General features: G+C 41.4%; 1 protein-coding gene across 15 annotated transcripts in view; it reads right to left on the bottom strand.

Annotated features, from left to right (window-relative positions):
• Nucleotides 1-18,829, bottom strand: part of LOC140593719 (IQ motif and ubiquitin-like domain-containing protein) — a 131,041-nt gene extending 112,212 nt beyond the window's left edge. For 3 of the 15 annotated variants that reach the window (XM_072755148.1, XM_072755149.1, XM_072755154.1), the window contains exons 1-7: nucleotides 14,923-16,078; nucleotides 14,758-14,811; nucleotides 13,622-14,055; nucleotides 10,904-11,038; nucleotides 7,695-7,856; nucleotides 7,436-7,608; nucleotides 6,494-6,649 (exon numbers count right to left, since the gene is read on the bottom strand). In XM_072755148.1, coding sequence (XP_072611249.1) covers nucleotides 6,494-6,649; nucleotides 7,436-7,608; nucleotides 7,695-7,856; nucleotides 10,904-11,038; nucleotides 13,622-14,051 — 1,056 coding nt within the window. In that variant the 5' untranslated portion in view covers nucleotides 14,052-14,055; nucleotides 14,758-14,811; nucleotides 14,923-16,078. Of the gene's footprint in view, nucleotides 1-6,493; nucleotides 6,650-7,435; nucleotides 7,609-7,694; nucleotides 7,857-10,903; nucleotides 11,039-13,621; nucleotides 14,056-14,757; nucleotides 14,812-14,922; nucleotides 16,079-17,180; nucleotides 18,127-18,669 lie in introns of those variants that run through there. The other 12 variants (XM_072755142.1, XM_072755152.1, XM_072755151.1 and 9 more) reach the window with 9 other exon arrangements.
• Nucleotides 18,830-22,432: the final 3,603 nt, after the last annotated feature.

Genomic DNA, 22,432 nt, shown 5'->3' with positions numbered 1-22,432 from the left:
AAAATCATAATCTACCAGAAACTTTGTTATTTCAAATTAGATAACTAAGAATGAAACATACCATTCTTGCAAGGGGGACGTATGTCACGTTGATAGAGAAAACCAGCCTTGATTTACAACCAACGTGCTAAATTTCAAAGAAGAGACATTCCACATCCCTCTTAACTTTGTTACCAAAGGGACAAAGCTGGAGGTACCATGCTCCCTGATTTCAAACTACATTACAAATCTAGAGTAATCAAAACAGTATGCTATTGGCATAAAAACAGACATATAGATCAATGGACAGAATAGAGGACCCAGAAATAAACCCCCACATATATGGTCAATTAATTTATGACAGAGAAGGCAAGAATATACAATGGGGAAACTGAAATGCAAAAGAATGAAACTAGGTATTATCTCATACCACACACACAAATTAACTCAAAATGGATTAAAGACTTGAATGTAAGACCCAAAACAAACAAAACTCCTAGGAGGAAACATAGGTGGTAAGCTACTTGACATCAGTCTTGGCAATGATTTTTTTTTTTTATCTGACTCTAAATGCAAAGGTAACAAAACCAAAAATAAACAAGTGGGACTATATCAAACTAAAAAGCTTCTGCACAGCAAAGGAAACCATCAACAAAATGAAAAGACAACCTCCTGAATGGGAGAAAATATTTGCAATCATATATCTGAGAAGCAGTTAACATCCAAAATACATAAACAACTCCTAAAACTCAAAAGCAAGAAAACAATCTAATTTAAAAATGGACAGAGGATTCAAATAGACATTTCCCCAGATGCATATAGATGGCCAACAGACACATGACAAGATGCTGAACATCACTCATCATCTAGAAAATGCAAATCAAAACTACAGTAAGATATCACCTCACACCTGTTAGAATGGCTATTATCAAGAAGATAAGAAGTAACAAGCGTTGGTGAGAATGTGGAGGAAAGGGAACCCTTGTGCCCTGTAGTGAGAATGTAAATTGATATAGTCACAATGGAAAACAGTATAGAGGTTTCTCAAAAAATTAAAAACAAAACTACCATTTGACCCAGCAACCCCACCTCTGGGTATTTGGCCAAAAAAAAAAAAAAATAGAAAAAGAAAGAAACACTAATTCAAAAAGATACACGAACCCCCATGTTCACTGCAACATTATTTAGAATAGCCAAGCTATGGAAACAACCTAAGTGTCTATTGGTGGATGAGTGGATAAAAAGGATGCGAGATATACATCTATACATCTATATATCTATAAATATATCTATACACACTATGGAATACTACTCAGCCATAATAAAGAATGAAATCTTGCCATTTGTAAAAATATAGATGGACCTTATAGGGAATTTTGATAAGTAAAATAAGTCAAAGACAAATACCATGTGATTTCAGTTAATATGTGGGATCTAAAAACAAAGCAAATGAACAAACAAAAATCATAGATGTCAAGAACAGAATGGTGGTTGCCAGAGGGGAAGAAGGTTAGGGCACAGGTGAAATGAATGGAGTCAAGAGGTAAAATCTTCCGGTTATAAAATAAATGGGTATGTAACGTGCAGCATGGTGACTATAGTTAATTATATTATGAAGCATGCCTGTAAGTTGTCATGAGAATAAATCCTAAAAGTTAACCTTGTATGGGGACAGATGGTAACTAGATTTACTGTGATGATCATTTCACATGTACTACAAATATCAAATTGTATACCTGAAAAAAAATACTGTTATGTATCAATTATAGCTCAATAAAAATTGTTTAATTTTGAAAAAATAAATAACATGAAATATATGGTGTACTGGACAATTTTGAGTTGGTAAGACAGTAATTCAAAGAATTTTAGTATCTTGAATATTAGTCAAACTTTGGCCCTAATAATCAGATGCTTCTTCGGAGTCTCAAAAAGAAAGTAGTAAAGAGCAATGGACATCTTGTGATTTAACAGCCATCACCACTAGAGAGACATCGAGTGGGGAGGAATCTGTCTAAAAGTCTCATAGTGGCGGGTGCCTGGGTGGCTCGCTCAGTCAGCTAAGCATCTGCCTTCAGCTCAGGTCCTGATCCTGGGATCTTTAGATGGAGCCCCATGTTGGGCTCCCTGCTTGGCGGGGAGTCTGCTTCTCCCTCTCCTCCTGTTCTTCTGCTCGTGCTCTCTGTCTCTCAAATAAATAAATAAAATCTTTTTAAAAAACTAAATTCTCACAGTGGTACTCATAATGTGGCCTACGATTCTGTTGGCCTAGACTGCTTCTTACCTTTTTAACAGGATACAATTGTCCTCAGGAACCCTGCACCACAATGTAAATCACATTATTTAATCTGGTTACTTTTTTTCTCACAGGAAGACTTTTCAATGAGAGGAGCACTGCATTGACATAGTCTGGCACAGATTCCGTAACTTTTCATACACTTGTACTTGTGTTGCACTAGCCTAAAAGGCTTGAGTCTTTGTCATCATCAAGGGCTGCTTCTGTTCAAATGATGCCCTGAGCTAGAGACCCAGCAAAGCTGAGTCATAATCCAAGAGGACCCTTAACACTGAGTCTGAATCAGCCAGAAACACCCAGCACGGAAGAAGGAGGATTGCTAGTCAGCGCTACTTCTTTCTTCACTAATAAGCGGTCTTTTCCATTTCAACTGCCAAGTGTTAAAACTACGCAATTCAGTTGAGCACCTTCGGGTAGGAAGAAACTAAGTAGGTATTCTTTAAGCTTAACCCAATCCAGAAGCTATTCAGTAAAGAATTCAAGACACACAATTTGACACATGGCATGCTCTCAACTGTGCTCTATACGTGTGGGAAAATGAGAGGAAATACGCCAGCCAGTCCAATAATATGAGAGCATTACTTTTTATCAAATTTCTGTTTCAACTTCACCCTTAACCAAATTGTCCTGGTTGGTTTCCCCTCCTTCAAGTTAATGAGTCCTGTTGCATGGGTTGTGGTTTCTCTGGCTTCCTCACGGAGGCAGGTTCCTCAGGACACAATCAAGTCAAAGCACAGGGCTGCTGAGAGTGATCTTGGCAGGTGGTGAAAGTACGGTAGTTGTTATATGCGTGATCTCGTAACAAATGAACTGGGGCATGGAGGGAAGCCTTCGTGTTCTTGGGCTCCTTGACCTCCAAACTACCAGCCCAGCCTACCTCCTCCAGACCCTTAACGCCTGCACTAGCTGCGGTGTTCAGCTGACTTTCCAAGCATCACACACGAAATGGACAGGGAATGCCTGTAAATCTTATTCCAATTGTAAAAATCCTGTCATGTCCTGTCAAAATAAGTCCTTGAAAATTCTATCTGGGCCTGGGGACAGGACTACCAGATCAGAAAAGTCAAAGTCTCAGCAAACACTCTGTCCAGAATGATAAAACTGGACAAAATTGTATTTAAAAAATAGCCATTTCAGGATTCTGGAAATTGACCAAAGCCACACATCAAATAAATGTTTATTGAAAAAAATTACTAAACTTCAAGTAGGAACACTGACAGTCTGTGGCATTTCAACTTAGGGTTGCTCTCATAGCCTCCTTCCCCTAATCCCTGGCTTCATCTGTGTCTACTTTCAGGCCGCTAAATTGATTTAAGGTAAGGCAAGGAAAAAACTCCATATTCCCTGAGCAATGTCACAAACAACAGTAAACTCAATCCAAAAAACCAAAAAGAAACAACAACAACAAAAAAATGGCCAGCAACTCAGCCGTAAGGGTCTTCCAGAGCAAGCAACAGACAGGTGAGTGGCCAGAAATTAATCAGGGACATCAGGAAAGTGAGACAGCCGTAGGGAGCCACCATAACCTCCCCAGCATGCCTGGTAGCCTGGGCGGAACACAGGTACAGGGTAAACACATACTAGGAGCAAGCAGAAAAGGCCCCCCCTTCAATATCCCAGGCTAACCGTGAGGCCTTGTGCAGAACAAATACAAGAAAACCCAGCAGAAAGTAAAAGCCAAGATGAACAGAAACTCAACTTGTCTGAACTTTGAATGCATCCTCCAATCCACACATGAGTCCATTAGCAAAAGTGGAAGCTTTACTAGATCAAGGGACTTGAACACAGCCTCTGATCAGTCACTACCTAACCATTATGCTTTGCTAAACCAGGGACAACCCTTAGGAAGCCAGACTTACGAATAGGAAGGCAACAACCAAAAAAAAAAAAAAAAAAAATTGAGTGGAGACATCAATGGCTACCTTCTGTGCTAGAGACAGACTCTCTAAAGCAGATTTCAGCAATGACACTGTTGATACTTTGGACCAGATAATCATCTGTTGCAGTGGGGGTGGAGTTTTTATGCTTACAGGATGTTTGGCAGCATCCTTGTCCTCTACTCATTAAAGTACAGTAGCACCTCCCCCAAGTCATCATAATCAAAAATGTCTGCACCAATGTAAATGTTGCTATTAAGCACATGAAAAGATATTCAATATCATTAGCCATCAGGGTATAGAAATCAAAACCACAATGAGACGACCCTTCACACTCACTAGGAGAGCTATAACGAAAAACACAGAAATAACAAGTATTGATGAGGATGTGAAGATACTGGAATCCTCATATCCTGCTCGTGGGACATAAAATGGTGCAGCTGCTCTGGAAAACAGTCTGGTAGTTCTTTAAAATGGTCTCAAGATAAATGAAAACATATGTCCACATGAAAATGTCCATCAACCCATAAACAGACAACATACAGTATATGCATTGGCATGGATACAATATATACCTAATTGAGTATATTCAATGGAATATTATTCTGCAATATAATAGAATGAAGTATTGATACATGTCACAACACGGATGAGTCTTGAAAACATTATGCTATGTTTAAAAATATTTATTTTTATTTTTATTATTTTTTAAAAGATTTTATTTATTTATGATAGACATAGAGAGAGGCAGAGGCACAGGCAGAGGGAGAGGGAGAGGCAGGCTCCATGCCGGGAGCCCGACATGGGACTCGATCCCGGGACTCCAGGATCGCGCCCTGGGCCAAAGGCAGGCGCTAAACTGCTGAGCCACCCAGGGATCCCCAAAAATATATATTTTTAAAAGCCAATCACAAAAAACTACATATTGTATGATTCCACGTATATGAAATATCCAGAATAGTTAAACTGATAGAGGCAGAAAGTGGATTAGTGGTCTCCCAAGGCAGAAAACATTGGATGGAAATAGGGACTGACTGCTGGTGGGTCCAGGAATTTTTTCTGGGGATGATGACAATGTTCTAAAATGTTGTGTAACTGTTTCTATAGTAAAAAAAAAAAATCATTAAATTGTATACTTTTTTAAAAAGTATATATTATATTGAAAATAAAAGTTTTAAATGGAATAAAAACAAAAGAATTAAAATGGTACATTAGAAAATACCTATGTAACATAAAAGAAGACAGTAAAGGAAAAAGAGAGGATGAGAGAGACATCTGACATAGAGAAAACAAGTAGCAAGTGTTTGATACCATCCAATCTTATCAATAATAACATTAAAACAAATGTATTAGACATTCCAATCACAAAGTAGAGATTATTAGACTGCATAAAAAGATAAGATCCAATTATACGCTGTCTATAAAACACACATTCTAGATTAAGACTCAAAATAGGTTGAAAGTAAAAGGATAGAAAAAGACCATGCAAACAATAACATAAAGAAGTTGGAGGAGCTATATATTAATATATATCAAAGAAAGCAGACTTTAGTATCCTGTTGCTCTCAATTACTCTGGAAAGCTCCGTAGGTGACTCTACTATACCAAGGATTAAGGCCAAGGTAAAGAGAAGACAAAGCTAATAATGGCCAGAGGTAACACACAAATCCCTGGGGCTCTGCAAGCATAAGGAAAGGACTAGGAGCATTTAGAGTTCTGGTTCCTTTTACTGAGGGGAAAATGGAGATAAAACCTGCCTTTAATACCTGTGAAACATAACTCACACTGATAAAGACTCTCTCCTTGACCAAACTCTGATCAAGCTCCTCTGAGCAGTTTCTCAATTAGGCTTCAACTCTTGGCTTCTGTGATCATCTCCGCATTGTTTGATTTTCCCCAAGTCCTGCTAAGTCAAGTTTAAGGAGAATCCCTCCCTCATTTGATCAGGTTCCTCATCTTAAAACATATCCCCCCAGATGATGCCTAACCACTCAGTGAAAGACCCTGTTAGAATGCTTTACTCTCCCCTTACTCCTGATGTTTTAGTAATTTTCCACCATTGACCCGTACCCTACCCCTTGGCTATAAATTCCCACTTTTCCTTATATTTAGAGTTGAACCCAATCTCTCTTCCCTTCCACAAAACTCCACTGTACTAGCCCCTCTTAAATAAAGTCTTCCTTATCATCTTTAACATGTGTTATGAATAATTTTTTCTTTAAGAACACTCATGTGGGTTGTTTTATAAGCTGGTGTGGCTTAAGAAAACACATGTAGACACGCACAGAACAACTGGCTCATTTATTTCATTTTTAGTATTTACTCATAATAAACATTCTCTTACCGCCTGTAATCTTTGAGCGTGGTATTCTGCTGCTGAAAAATATTTTCCTGGTATCACCAGTTTATCAGTCATATTTGATACATACACACCAATTTTAGTCATCTGTGTGGATGTTGTATTTGTAGTTTGTTGGAGCTTTTTTCTCAGAAAAACTGTCTAAAATAAAAACATAAACATTTATTTAAATATCCACAATATAGACATATCAGTGAGTAAAGAGTACATTTTCCTGTGTTCTTAATTTTCTGTTATTATATGAATTACCATATAATTCCTTGGAAGATTTTAATTTATTTTTTTAAGTTTTTATTTGAATTCCAGTTAGTTAACATACAGTGTAATATTAGTTTCAGGTGTACAATATAGTGAATGAACACTTTTATACATGACCCGGTGCTCATCATGACAAGGTGCTCATCATGACAAGTGTACTCCGTAATCTCAATCACCTACTTACCTATTCCCTTCACTCCCTTCCCAAATTGTCAATTTGTTCTTTATAGTTAAGTCTGTTTTTTTGATTTGCCTCTTTCTCTGTCTCTCTCTTTTGTTTCCTAAATTCTACATAGGAATGAAATCTACATAAGAATGAATGGTATTGGGCAGCCCCGGTGGCGCAGTGGTTTAGCCGCCTGCAGCCTGGGGTGTGATCCTGGAGATCCCAAATCGAGTCCTGAGTCCCACATCGGGCTTCCTGCAGGGAGCCTGCTTCTCCCTCCTCCTGTGTCTCTGCCTCTCTCTCTCTCTGAATAAATACATAATTTTTTTAAAAAAAGAATGAATGGTATTTGTCTTTCTCTGACTGGCTTATTTTGCTTAGCTAATATGCTCTAGCACCATCCAAATCATTGCAAATGGGGAAAATTTCCATTTTAGAGAGGTACACAGAACATTTGTTGATTTGCAGTTTGAAAAACCTACATAGAAAAATAAAAATATTACCTGGGTATCTCTACAAAATACATTGTCTTTTTCAGGAATCTTTTTAGGTACAGTTTGTGTTCCAGCATTATGATATTCTATTCCTGTTATTTTATGTCTGAATCCACCAAGAAATGGTTTGTGAAAGTCAGATTTAATAATCTCAACAGGTACCTCCTGGTACTGAGCAATGCCTAAGGAGGTAAAACCAAGATTGAATGAAAGTTCACCTACAAAGGGACTCTAAAATACTTTATCTAAAAGACATCAAATAACTAACCAGTTTGTACTTTGACAGTTATGATTTGAGAGGCATCAGTTAATCCATGTATTCTTTTGATTGGAAATTGATCCGGATCTGTAGAAAAGATTTCCACCTGTACAATATCCTGTGGCTTAGCTCCATATTGCAGTAGAGTCTCATTATTTTTAAGAATCCTTCCTAAAAATGACATGAAATTAGAAGAAGAAGCATTCGTAGAAGTATGGCAAAGAAATAACTATACATACTAATTTCAAGGGGATGGAAAATGTCAAAGATGATTATATAATAAACACATATAGTTTAAGTACTGAATAGAATATTGATGATGTTCATTCCTTGCTGTAATGTTAGTACAGAAAACTCCACAATGGGAAAAGTTAAGATGCAAGAATTCAGCATTATAAGCTACAACTCTCGTAGGATTTCTCATCAGAAATACAAATACATAATAACCATGAAACTCCGTAACTATTTAAAAACAAAAACAAAAAAAACCCATATTCTATGAGCAAAATCATATTCTAGACATTGACTCTCCAAAAAATCTGTGTGTTATATGTAAACACAGGACATATCTTTATCAGGGAAAATTTGATTTTCATACCCATCCCTCTCTCCAGTACAGAAAAGCATATACTCAGAGTTGCATCGTTCCCCTTCTGTTCCTATAGTCAGAAACTCATATAAAGAAATTCATGAAAAAGTGGGGTTAAGCCTCAGGTCTGTGCTGGAAAAAGTGTACATCACTCTATTTTTATGTTATTTTTTGTCTTTTTTTAGTTCTATCTCCTTTTATTGGTTTATTCTATAAATTGACCCAAATTTTACTTCTCTATTTTAAGGAATAAAAAATATGCATAATGTTAATGGCTGCTGTTTTGATAGAATCTATATCACTCTTCCAATGCATGGTCTTCCTAAATTACAATTAAGAATTTAAACATAGCAAAGGTTTTGTTACCCTCCTTCTTAGAAATAATATCAGATACCGCAGCCTACTTTAGCTATGTTTAAGAAAGCACAAAGTTCCTTGAGTTTCAATTTCACATCCCAAATTCTTAACTTAAAAAATTAATATGAATATTATATGGACTTTGTGATAGGTTGAATAATGGCTCCAGAATATATCCATGTCCTAATCCCCAGAACTTATTCCAAATGCCCTTAGATAGGATGGAAGGGAGATTTGACTACAGAGGAGAAGATGATAAACCAGAAGCAGAGAGAGATTTGAAGATGCTCTGCTGCTTGCTTTACAGATGGGGGAAGGGGCCATGCAAGGTGTACAACTCTAGGAGCTGGAGAAGACAAGGAGCAGATTCTCCCCAGGACCCCCAGAGGAGGAACAGCCCTGCCCACAGGTTGGCTTCATTTGAGTGAAACTGGCCTACAATTGCCGGCACTCGGGACTCTAAGAGGAATCACGTGTTACTAAACTTGTGGTTAATTTTTACAACAGCCACAGGAAACTAATACAGATGCCCAGAGCCCTCTTCACTCCTCTGGCTTGTGTAGTAGGCTTAGTCCCACCAAATTTGAACTCCAATTCGCGGACGAGAAGAAAGCACCTATGTTAGAGGGAAGCTGACACAGAATCCGCTCTTTTACTGTCGTGGCTCACGTAAGCCCGGTACCCAGTGGAGATGCCGCCACTTACAATACAGCGAATGAAGGTCATGAAGTACAAAGAACAGTCTCAGATACCACTGGCTAGTTACTCCATTCTCAAAGTGCTCTTTCTTCTCCAATTTGGAACTTCATCTTATAGTTAATGCCAAGCAGTTTCAAATATCCTTTTTGGAGTCATACGTATATTTAAGTTCAGACCCTGTCACTCATTAGCTGCGTGAATTTGTACAACTTTCTCAAGCTTTAGTTTCCTTCCTTCAAAAAAAAAGTTAATAAAATACCTACCTCAAAGGGTTATTGTGTGGACTGAATGATAATGTGATAATGACGCAAAATATCTTGTAGATGGACTAGCACATGGTAAGTCTTAATAAATTAACCATCGTGATTGTTATTACTAGTAATTATTTAAATGTTCGTGTTGTTTCCCTATCCAAGCTTTAATAGTCAGTTGTTTGAATGCATGAGCATCTTAATTTGTAGCACATTCATTATAATAGTTTTTTAAAAATAATTTTGAAATTGAACTTATTGTTTTTTCTTTGATTTGATGAGGAATTTAATAGGTAAGGCTTACCCTCTTTTTAGTGTTTAGGATTTTCCCACAAAAAAGTATTCTTATCTCCATGGAAACCTTTTTTGTGTGTGGCATTTTATAAGTTAAGAGCAAAACTTTTTAAACTAAAATATTAGCCTCTGTGCAGACATATTCTATAGAAACATTTATTTAGCCATGTTGCTCTCACTCCCTCTATCACAGTTACAAATACCAAGTCCTCTCATGACATAAGGCTACAATAAAGTGGGTTACTCAGTATTGCCCACAAAATATAAATAAACTTGAACATCATAGGATTGTGAATTGACCTTAGTGTATAAAGTCTGACAGATAAACCATTTTTAGTCCTCTTCTTATTCTCATTCCTCATCTACTTCTCTCAACCTCATTGCCTCCCAGTCCTCACAGACAATCTACTTCTAGCCACTCTAAACTTATCACTTCCCCAAAGTCCCAGATTTTCTCACCCCTTTGGGACTAAGCACAAGCATTATCACTTTCATTAAATGAAGCTTTTTAGAATCTCCCACTTTCCTTCCTCTCTGTTCTCAGAGTGTTTTGTGCTTATCTCCATTAAAAAACATTTACACATTATGTGGTAACTATTGCATACATTGTCTTTCTGACTAGTCTATAAACAATTTGAGAACAAAGATTTTGTTTCATGTTTCTTTACATCTTCAGTTCTTAGCTAAGTATTTAGAACAAATATATACTCAATAGGGGGCAGCCCGGGTGGCTCAGTGGTTTGGCGCTGCCTTCAGCCCAGGGCGTGACCCCGGAGTCCTGGGAATGAGTCCCATGTCAGGCCCTGCATGGAGCCTGCTTCTCCCTCTGCCTGTGTCTCTGCCTCTCTGTCTCTCATGAATAAATAAAATATATATATAGCCTCAATAAAAATGTGTCAAATGAATGCAGAATCACAATATAATGTTCCAACAGAAGATAACAATATATTTTAACAAATCAAAGATCTTGATTATTTACTGGTAAAGCTAAAGAAGTCTTGGTAGGTTTTGTTAGCTTCCAAACTTACCTGCATATCTTATCTGCAGTATATTGGATGGAATAAGTAATTGGTATGAAAAATGATCCTTGAGGTATTTTACAATGGTGTCTATTTTAAAAGGCATTATAATTTCCTGGCCCACAGGAAAAAGCACAACTTTTACTGTAGATAAAAAGAGAAAAGAATCATAGTCAAAAGCAAGGGTCAGCAACCTACAGTCCATAAACAGAGAATTATGGGACAATTTTTAATAATATTGAAGGCAGATTGCCCCTGCCATGTTCCCCTACTGCACCTCCATGATAAGAGTTACATTTTAATATCTACAGGAAATGACATTCAGATTTTATTTTGCAGATTAATCCAGAATCTCAATAATTAGCATCAGTGGTCAACACCTGCACCCCAACTCCAGCTTAAAGTTCAGATCCTTTTTCCATTCTCTGCTATGGGTATCAGTGCACATTTAGAATTAACTCTTCAGTCAGAATAGCACAAGAAATAGGAAAACTAAACTGCTTTTAAAGATTCCCAATATTTGGTGTTAATTGGTACTAATCTGGTATTGGCATCTAGTATTATATTCTCAGATATAAATACGGGAACAGCTCAGAAAATCAAGCATTTTTGTGTACTGAGTACTGGAACAGGAGACCCTGAGACCTACAAGGTGTCCCTGAACTTATGATGTGCACACTTTGGTTACATATCGATAGCATGCATCAGTAAATCAGTGCATACTCATCAAGTTAAGAAAATCCAATAGAGGGGGATTCCTGGGTGGCTCAGTGGTTTAGTGCCTGCCTTCGGCCTGGGGTATGATCCTGGGGTCCTGGGATCAAGTCCCATATCAGGCTCCCTGCAGGGAGCCTGCTCTCCCTCTGCCTGTGTCTCTGCCTCTCTCTCTCTCTCTCTCTCTCATGAATAAATAAATACAATCTTTTTAAAAAAAAAAAAAAAAGAAAATCCAATAGAGAAATTTTCAAAGTAAAAGATCTCTAAATCCATTCTTCTTTCCATAATTGATTTATGTCTACAGTTACTAAAATGAGAAACAGAAAAAACACTCTTAATTACAAATATTTAGAATAACTACACACTAATCTACTTTTCACAAAAATAGGCATTACGTGGCTCACTAGCCATTCTATAAAATAGCAATTCAAGACACTTACATATTAATAATAAAAACTTTTCAAAAGTTTAATATAATGGGGTAAACTTTCTTCTTTTACATCTACTGACTTTAAGTTTTAATGGAGAAGATCAATAAGTAAGATGGAGGGCAGAGTACAAACTGTAGGCTGAAAAAGTTTTATATATTTCTAGATGCCTGACACATAACAATTTCCATAAAGCTAAATGAGACTTTTATCAATAATCTCAGAATGAAATTTAACCAGGCACTGTTGATGCTAAGGTTCTTTGAGATTGTTAAAATTTACTTTCACAGCTATCAACAAAGAAAACACTTTCATAGATGTTAAGTCATCAGAAGGCTATTCTAGTTGTTTTATGGATTCAAAATTCTATGGTTAATATATTTTAACATTTTCATAACAGTGACTTCCTAAGCTCTGGGAAAGGGAGGTGTATGAATTTGTGAGCCTCAAAAAGTACAGGACTAAGACAACTTTATTCTAATCCCTAAGTATTTGTTATAAACTACTATCCGGCAATCACAGAAATACCAAAAAATGGAGCCCACGGGCGCCTGGCTGGCTCAGTCAGTACAGCATGTGATTCTTGATCTCGGGGTTGTGAGTTTGAGCCCCATGTTGGGTACAGAGGTTACTTTAAAAAACAAATAAACAAATGGAGACCAAATTTATAGTGAATAGTGAAAACAAGGGATAACAGCTTCAGTTAGGTATAATAGGGCTTAATTAATTTCTTCTCCTTCCTTCTCATTCTTCTCTTGTATACAAGATACACCACACAAGGGTAAACTACTCCACTGGATTCAAAAGCTACATTTCATCAGCCAAACAAGCTGCTGTTATTATTGTTAAAAGATGGCCCCATATTCACCACCCTATGGATGAAAAATTTCAAAACTTATGGACAAGAGAGAGAAGTAGCAGTCCGTTAATCAGCCAACTAAGCTGGTTCTAGATGTAACCACTTTCTTGCTGCTCCACTTTGGCTTTTTTACCAACAATGTAGTGGTAACTCCTACACGCCATGAATCTTATGCCTTTAAAATTAAACAATATAAAAATAAAATAAAATAAACAACAATTCAAGACAACAATTTTTCTGAAGCTAAATATAAAGTTAACACTAAGAAAAAGTGTGGAAATATATATAAGTAACGAGATATGAGGAATGAACTCTGGATATGAAACTAAGAAATCTGGAGTCAAGTTCCCTTCCAACTCTATCTAGCTACGAACAAGTAATTCCAAAGAGGTATGCAAAAGAACGACAATTGTACTCAAGAATTTGCCCATTTTACCAGGTCCCTAAACATTTTAAAAACCTACTTTATTTAGGAAAGATGGATCAATATCAACTTAAAATGTAATGGTGTTCATCTATTCAGGGAAAACAGATACTATAGAATAGAGTACCTTCACACTTAATTAAGAGATTAAGTGGTAGTGGCTACAGAGGTTTGGTGGGTGAAGGGAAGGAAAAGTACGCAATATCAAATATAAAACAAATCTTCAAGCAAAATAAATTTGAAAAAGCAACCATTCTTCAAAACGAGGAAAAGAGATTCCTGTCTTCCCTAAGTAATACCTGTTGCTAAAGGATCTTTCATCGATGCTTTCAGAGATTCCTTTATCGCCTTTATCTTATCCAGAAATGCCAGAGATCCAGCATGTGAAAACTGTCTGGCTGACTGCACTGCATTGTCATGTTTAGTGAACTTGTGCTTTACAGAATTTCTTCGAGAGTATGAAACTCGTTTGGGGAACAAAACTTCTTCCATGAGTTGTTCTTCATCTTCTGGCTCCTTGTTCAAGAAGCTCTGGTCATTTTCCTCTTTAACATGTGTTGTGTGGCCTTCACTGGATGGTGTGACTTCAGATTCACTGCCTTCTGCTTGACCTGACTCTGGAAGCTCCTCCGAGGAAACTGGAACATTGATAGTCTCAAAAGCATCATCATTTTCTTCTGACGCAGTAACAGCATTCTGAGCACCAAATTCTTCTTCCCGATCAGACATTTTTCTGAACCAAAAAAATATATGTATTTATTAGACATAAAAAATTCTTACACCAAATATCAAATTCAGTGCTGGTGTACAGTGATGTTCATAACATACTGCAATGTTGCTCACTACTTTCTTTTAAATACTGATTATTTTAGTAATGGCATTAGGTAAAAGCACCGGGGAATTTTTAATAAAAACACCATGAAAAGTAAAAATATCACTAAACGAGAACCTCAAAACACAATAAATTTGAGAAAAATCTACTGTCAAGAATATATTGAAAAATATTTTAAAATATATTGTCACCGCTTCCCTATCCAATGAACAATGCCTTGTGAAAGGGCTTATTTGAAAAGCTTTCTTTTTGAATACAGACTAACACAGGACTTTTATTTCTGGTATTACAACCGATCAGAAGCTGTAAGGGATCTGCCAGCGACCCAGCAACCACACCCTGGATGGTACGCACTCTTTGTAGTAGGTTTGTTCTCACAAACTGTAGCAAGTCTCCAATGACTTTTGTTTCCCACAACAATCAAGTGTGGGTTGATTTTGGAGCTGACTAGGGCCCGAGGTACAGCAATCTAGAGCTCTGGCTTGGGAGACTGTGACAGCACCCAGGACCTGGGGCCCGAGTGGGCTCGGGCAGCCAAGGGCCAGGCTGCAGGGGTAGCAGCGGGATCAGAGCTCTGAGGAGCCAGTACATCAGGGAGCCTACCTGTAGAAACTGGCAGCCAGCAAGGGAGGATGGAAGTGGCCTGGAGGTGTATTTCTGTGGCAAGAGCAGGGCGGATTAAAATTTGGAACAGTAGTGAAGTGGGAAAGCTGTGTTTCGGGCTAATACATTAAGCACAAATCTTTACATAGAAAAAAAATAAATAACCTTAGTGAAGTTCTCTAGCTTTCCTCAAATATGGAATATCTGGAATAAGAATATATATTTGTTGAATTCAATGAATATAGCACTATAATTGAAGAGAGAATTGTGAAACTAAAAGATAAATAAAATGATTTGATATACAATGCAGCAAACAGATAAGGATATGAAAAATATGAGAGATTAAGGGCCATGCAAAAGAGAAAAAGTCTAGCATATCTATTGCTAAGTATATCTTTCTGTGAGCTCGGAATGGTTTTATACTTTTAAAATAAAAAAATAACAATGAATATGCAGCAGAGACTGTATGTGGCCTGAGAAGCCCTTTCCAGAAAAAGTCTGTCAGCCCCTGATCTAATTAACAGATGTCAAATCTGAATCACAGAGGAAACAAAAAGATAAGTGAGAGAAAATATTTTTAAAGTAACGGTTGAGAATTTTACAAAAGTCTTTTTTAGTATATGTGCTGCCAAAGCGAGCACAAGAATTTTACAAAACTGATGAAAAGTATGGATCCAAAGATCCAAGAAGCATAACATAAACATACACCCAATGGTATAAGTATAAATAAATCAAACCCATATGACTGTAATTACATTACAGAATAACAAAGAGAAGGTCTGGAAAGCACACAGTGAAAAAGGACATACCACCTACTGCTTTGGATTAATTGCTAATATTAATACAAAGGAAAGAAAAGCAAAATCACTGCAGATTTCTCATCCGAAATATAGAAGCCAAGGTAACAATCAACTAATTAAAAGATGATAGCTATCAACCTAGAATTGTGCATAGAGCAAAATTCTCTTTCAAGATAGAAAATAGAAATATTTATACATAGTTACCACAAAGATATCTGCTCTAAAGAAAGTTCTAAAGGATATACTTGAAGGAAGAGGAAAATGGGGTCAACAGAACTTTGAAGTGCAAAAGAAAAGGTAAACAAATAAATTATAAGCATACGGGTTAACCCGAACAAATACTGTCAACAGAATAGTGGTAGAAAATTGAAGTATTAGACAATAAGAATATATGACTGGGAAGGGAAAGATCAGAGTGAACTGTTGTCAAATTCTTATACTTTTTACAAAATTGAGGGATAGGATACTTAACCCTAGACTTTGTTAAATTAAAAGCATAGCTGAATTTCTTTTTTTTTTTTAATATTTTTTTTGAATTTTTATTTATTTATGATAGTCACACAGTGAGAGAGAGAGAGAGGCAGAGACACAGGCAGAGGGAGAAGCAGGCTCCATGCACCGGGAGCCCGACGTGGGATTCGATCCCGGGACTCCAGGATCGCGCCCTGGGCCAAAGGCAGGCGCCAAACCGCTGCGCCACCCAGGGATCCCTATAGCTGAATTTCTAGTACGGCCAATTGAAAAACTGAAATAAAGTTCTACACTTCCAAAACAATAAAAAAAAAAAAAATGTGAAATGAGAAAAAAAAACTGAATAAAAACTCAATTTTTAAAAAGTTCAAGAAACTTCTTCAGGTTCTCACACACCCGAAATTTTCCTTTTGGTTATTTTCTCCCATTAACAGGGCTTAATGGCCTGATTAGAGAGAGAGTATCATAAAGAAGCCCGGACTCCCAGCAACATGCTCCTCCCACCCCCCACCCCCCGAGAGGCTGAGGTAATGCTTTTGTTTCTCTCTGGTGGGTCACCTTCCCTGCACAACGGCCAAGATGTCATCTTCTAAAACAGCAACAAAATCAAGAATGTCTGCTCTTCAAACAACATGAGTAGAAGAATAAAAAGACAAACCACAGCCTGGTAGACAATTTTTTGCAAAGCTCGTATCTGATCAAGGACTTGTACCTGGAATATATAGGAAACTCTCAAATTTCAGTGAGAAAAGAATAACAGCTTAGAAATGAGTAAAACAGGGGCACCCGGTGGCTCAGTGGTTGAGCGTCTGCCTCGGGCCCAGGGCGTGACCCCGGGAGTCCTGGCATCAAGTCCTGCGTCGGGCCCACTTCTCCCTCTGCCTGTGTCTCTGCCTCTCTCTCTGTCTGTCTCTCATGAATAAATAAACAAAATCTTAAAAAAATAAAAATAAAAACGAGTAGAATATTTAACAAGTGAGTCAACAAGGAGCATATACAGCCTGGAGAGGCACGAGAGCGGTGCGGCACCTGCGCCGGGCCAGGCTCGAGGTGCGCCTGGAGAGAACCGCCCCTGACCACCCGGGGCAGTTGCCTCAGCCGCCTCCGTCCAGCCCTGAGCCGAGAACAGGCGCAGGAAGAGGTGCTCAGTACCCGCAGCTGTGATAGAAACGCGACTGTGGCGGCACGTCCGTAGGGACTGGACCGTCCCAACCGCATCGGGGCTGGTAGTGGAAGACGCGGGGGCTCACACCGTGAAGGCGGAAGCGGCGACCGGGCCAGCGTCTGAAGTAAGTGTCCGTTTTCCTGTGGAGTCACACACACGTCACCTGGCAGTCTGTGTGCCCTGATGCACTGAAGAGCTACGTTCACACCGAATTCGCTTGCGAAAGTACACGGAGCCCCTGTGCTCAGTCTCGAACCCTGCAAACAAATGTTCCTCGGTGGAGGCACGACCCACGTCCTAGGAGACAGGAAGGGGCCGACGACCGACCCTGCGGCTCAGCCCCGTACGCGAGGGCTCCCCGCCCGCCCGCAGCGGCCCGGTCACCGCCAACGCGGCGCCTCCGCCAGCAGGAGCCCCCGGGCGCGGCGCGGAGGGGGAGGGGGAGGGCGGGCTGAGCCGGGGCTGAGCCGGGGCTGGGCCGGGGGCCCCGGGGCTTCGCTGCTCACTGCGCCGCCGCTCCGGGTGGCATCATCCTGCCGTGGACCGTTCAGACGTGGACGCCTGAGACTTTAAGAGTTGCTCAGCAGGGAAGACAGCCCCGGTGATGGCCACACGGCCCTGCCCCTTCACCTCCCAGGCACGGTCCCCGACGGGCCTACGAGGCCGGCGTCACTGCTCCGGGGGACCCAGTCCTGCCTGGGGCCAAACAAACCTGTTGCATCTTTAAGTTTTTTAGGAGGCTCGGACACGAGCGTGGGGAGCGGAGGGTGCCACGGAGGACGCTGTTCTGAAGCCGCCCATTTGCCACCCGGGGCCGTCGCCCTGGGCGCCCGCGGTGTCCTGCCGCCCGACCGGGTCAGCACGCGTGCGGCTTCCTTCCCACCACCCGGCAGACTCCGGGCGCCGGGAGACGAGGCGCCACGGCCCCGCCCGGCCCCGCCCACAGCCCTCCCGCCGTCGCGGCCCCGCCCACGGCCCGCCCCGGCCCCGCCCACAGCCCTCCCGCCGTCGCGGCCCCGCCCACGGCCCCGCCCACGGCCCCGCCCATCCCAGAGCATCTCGGGGCTCCAGGTCTGAGCCGCCGTGAGGAGAGCAGGGAACGTCGTGCAGGTGTGACCCCGATACAGGCTGCGAACCCCTGGGGTCACTATCTGAGCACGCGGGGTACGGGGTGCGGCCCCCTCAGCGCTGCCAGGAGCCGCCCGATGCCCCCCGCACGGCGGCCTGAGTCTGCGCCCCGGCTCCGCCCCCCGCCCAGGCCCCGCCCACGGCCCCGCCCACAGCCCTTCCCGGCCCCGCCCACCGCACGCTGCCGCTCCGAGCCCCACATCGCAGAAACAGCCAGAGACGGACAACAGAGCTTTGCACGGACTGAAGCGAAGGTGGAGCTTCGTCCCGCGGCCAGGCAGCCCCGACCCCGCGGCCAGGCCGGTCTGCGGAGGGGCCAGGAGAGGCAGCCAGAACCTGTCCTCCCACCTGACCGAGGGACGCAGCCACCGGGTCGCTGAGGTTTCGAGGGAGCCGCGTCCGCACGGGCCCCGCCGCTTTCTCTGATGCTCGCCGCATCCTAGCAACGGCCGTGCCGCCGGCGCCGGTCCCGCGAGAAGAGGCGGCGCTCCCGCGGGATGAAGGCTGCGGAGAGGGGCGTGGCCGGGGCCCGGGGGCGGGGCTAAGAGCGGGGCCAGGGTGGGGCGGGGCTAGGGGCGGAGCCTAGCGTCGGAGCTGGAGCTGGGGGAGTCCAAGGGCGGGGCTAGCTTTGGGACGGACCTAGGGGCGGGACGGAGCTAGGTGGAGCCTAGAGGCGGGGCTGGAGCTAGGGGCGGGGCAGACCTAGGTGGAGCGCAGGGGCGGGGCAGAGGCTAGGGGCGGGGCAGACCGCGGGGCGGGGCGGGGCGGAGCTGGGGGCGGGGCGGAGCTGGGGGCGGGGCTGACGGGCCGGGCCGGGGGCGTGGCCGAGAGGGAAAGCCGGGGGCGGGGTCTGGTGCTGGGCACCCAGATCCCAGAGTGAATGCGGCGCTACTGTCCAAACTCCCTCATACACTGTGCGAGGGCACAGTTCTCAGAACCAAACGCTGACAGCAGTTTGGTTTATAGATCTAAAAAATCAGGATTGGTGAAAATACAGAGTGAGAGTGAAAACCTTGACAGAGGAGAACATAGTCCAAGGCGTTAGGTGCCACTTGGCTTATGTTCAAATTAGAACTTGGCTCTTAGCTTCCTGGCAGCCTAAGAGAAAGGGGAGACAGGGGCTATTTCCTCTTCTAAATCAGGAGAAGCAAAGGTTTTGTTAATCACGGAATCATCTTATATTTATTTTTCCATTGCTATAAATTCTGCAAATTAGGGTTTTTAAAGAAGCACGTTTATTGGGGGAAAGGATGAATTCTGCTCCTCTTGCAAATATATTGGTAACTATCATGTATTTTCATTTTCATTAGTTTCCATGAGTCTTTTTTAATTGTCTAATTTGCTGGTTGACCCTCTTCCTTTAGTGGGATGCCCAAACACTGAGTTTCTTCCAAATTTCTTCTTCTGATTGAGTTGTAGTTTCAAAGCATTGTGGTCTGAAAATATGCAGGGCACAATCCCAATCTTATGGTATCAATTGAGACCTGATTTGTGACCCAGTATGTGGTCTATTCTGGAGAAAGTTCCATGTGCCCTTGGGAAGAATGTGTATTCAGTTGGGTTCGGATGGAACGTTCTGTATATATCTGTGAAATTCATCTGGTCCAGTGTATCATTTAAAGCCCTGGTTTCCGTGTTGATGTTCTGCTTAGAATATCCCTCATTGGCTGAGAGTGCCATGTGGAAGTCTACTATTAGTGTATTATTATAAAGTATCTCTTTACTTTGGTTATTAATTGATTGACAGACTTGGCGGGTCCCACATTAGGGGCATAAATATTCATAATTTTTAGTTCTTCTTGTGGAACAGATCCTTTAAGTACGATATAGTGTCCCTCTTCATCTGTTACTAGAGTCTTTGGTATAAACCCTAATTTATCTGATATTAGGATTGCTACCCCAGCTGTCTTTTGAGACCATTTGGAAGGTAAAGGAGGCTCCACCCCTTCGTTTTCAGGCTGGAATTGTCCTTAGGTCTGAAAGAGTCTGTTTAGCTTGTGTTCTCCTCTATGATATTAATGGATTCTTCTCTCACATTTAGATCTTTCATCCATTTTGAGTTCACCTTTGTGTCTGGTGTAAGAGAATGGTCCAGTTTCATTCTTCTGCACGTGGCTGTCCAATTTTTCCCAGCACCATTTATTGAAGAGACTATCCTTTTTCCAGTGTATATTCTTTCCTACTTTGTTGAATATTAGTTGACCATAGAGATCAAGGCCCATTTCTGGATTCTCTTTTCTGTTCCATTGATCTATTTGTCTGTTTTTGTGCCAGTACCGCAGTGTCTTGGTGACCACAGCTTTGTAGTACAACTTGAAATCTGGCATTCTGATGCCCCCAGCTCTGGTTTTCTTTTTCAATATTTCCCTGGCTATTCGGGGTCTTTCCGATTCCACACAAATATTTTTTTAAGATTTTGTTTATTTATTCATGAGAAAGTGAGAGAGAGACAGAGAGAGAGGCAGAGACACAGGCAGAGGGAGAAGCAGGCTCCATGCAGGGAGCGACGTGGGACTCAATCCCAGGTCTTCAGGATCATGCCCTGGGCCGAAGATGGTGCTAAACCATTGAGCCACTAGGGCTCCCCCATACAAATCTTAAGATGATTTGTTTCAGCTCTGAAGAAAGTCCACGGTAGGGATCCCTGGGTGGCTCAGCGGCTTAGCGCCTGCCTTTGGCCCAGGGTGTGATCCTGGAGTCCCAGGATCAAGTCCTGTGTCGGGCTCCCTGCATGGAGCCTGCTTCTCCCTCTGCCTGTGTCTCTGCCTCTCTCTCTCTATGTTTATCATGAATAAATAAATAAAATCTTTAAAAAAAAGAAAGAAAATTGTGGGCGACCGCGGACTAGCTGGAGTAACTGAACCAAACCAGGCCCGGACTTGCGTCCCTCATTCACTCAAAAGGCTCGGGAGCCTAAAGGGTAAATAGTTGGTAGACGCTTGAGACAGGGCTTGAGAAATGGTTCTCAGGGCTCGCTTGTACGTGATCGCCCACATTACACAATAGATACAACTTATACTGACCTGGTCATAAATGTAAATAAGGGTCTGTCTGTCCTTGCTGGTCTGTTTACCAAACCTAATATTCCTTTGAAGTATGCACATCTGGAGCAACAAGCTTATCTATTTACCAAGGTCTTCTGGCACCTGTGAGTCTGTCTTGCATGCTGAGAAAGGGGAACTTTGGAGGGTTTCACAAACCTGCTAAAAATAAACACCTTCTTGGCTTTGTTTTGCTCATGCTATAAAATGTTGTAAAACCTTGAATAAAGCTGGAACTGCTTGGACATCATCCACAGTGTCCCTCCTGTCCCCATCTCTTTACTTTTGTTTTCCTCATCCCCTTATCCTCAGGACCCTGATCGTGTTGCTGCAGCGCATGCAACAGAAAGTCCATGGTATTTTGATTGGGATTGAATTAAATGAGTTAATTGCCGGGGTAGCATTGACACTTTCACAATATTAATTTGTCCAATCCATGAGCACGGAATGTTTTTCCATCTCTTTGTGTCTTCCTCAATTTCTTTCACAAGTATTCTATAGTTGTTAGGGTACAGATCCTTTACCTCTTTGGTTAGGTTTATTCCTAGGTATCTTATGCTTTTGGGTGCAATTTTACATGGGATTGACTCCTTAATTTCCCTTTCTTCACTCTCATTGTCTCAGGGTAGAGAAATGCCACTGACTTCTGGGCATTGATTGTGTATCCTGCCACACTGCCGAATTGCTGTATGAGTTCTAGCAATTCCTGGGGTGGAGTCTTTTGGGTTTTCTATGGACAGTGTCATGTCATCTGTGAAGAGGGAGAGTTTGACTTCTTATTTGCCAATTTGAATGCCTTTTATTTCTTTTTTTTTTCTTTTATTTCTTTTTGTTGCCTGATTGCTGAGGCTCGTACTTCTAGTACAATGTTGAATAGCAGTGGTGAGAGTGGACATCCCTGTCTTGTTCCTGATCTTAGGGGAAAGGCTCCCAGTGCTTCCCCATTGAGAATGATGTTTGCTGTGGGCTTTTCGCTATGGCTTTTAAGATGTTGAGGAATGTTCCCTCTATCCCTACACTCTGAAGAGTTTTGATCAGGAATGGGTGCTGTATTTTGTCAAACGCTTTCT

This window comes from Vulpes vulpes, chromosome 4, assembly GCF_048418805.1.
Source record: "Vulpes vulpes isolate BD-2025 chromosome 4, VulVul3, whole genome shotgun sequence".
NCBI lineage: Eukaryota > Metazoa > Chordata > Mammalia > Carnivora > Canidae > Vulpes > Vulpes vulpes.
The sequence above is the reverse complement of the archived record's forward strand: the minus strand, read 5'-3'. Positions and strand labels throughout refer to the sequence as shown.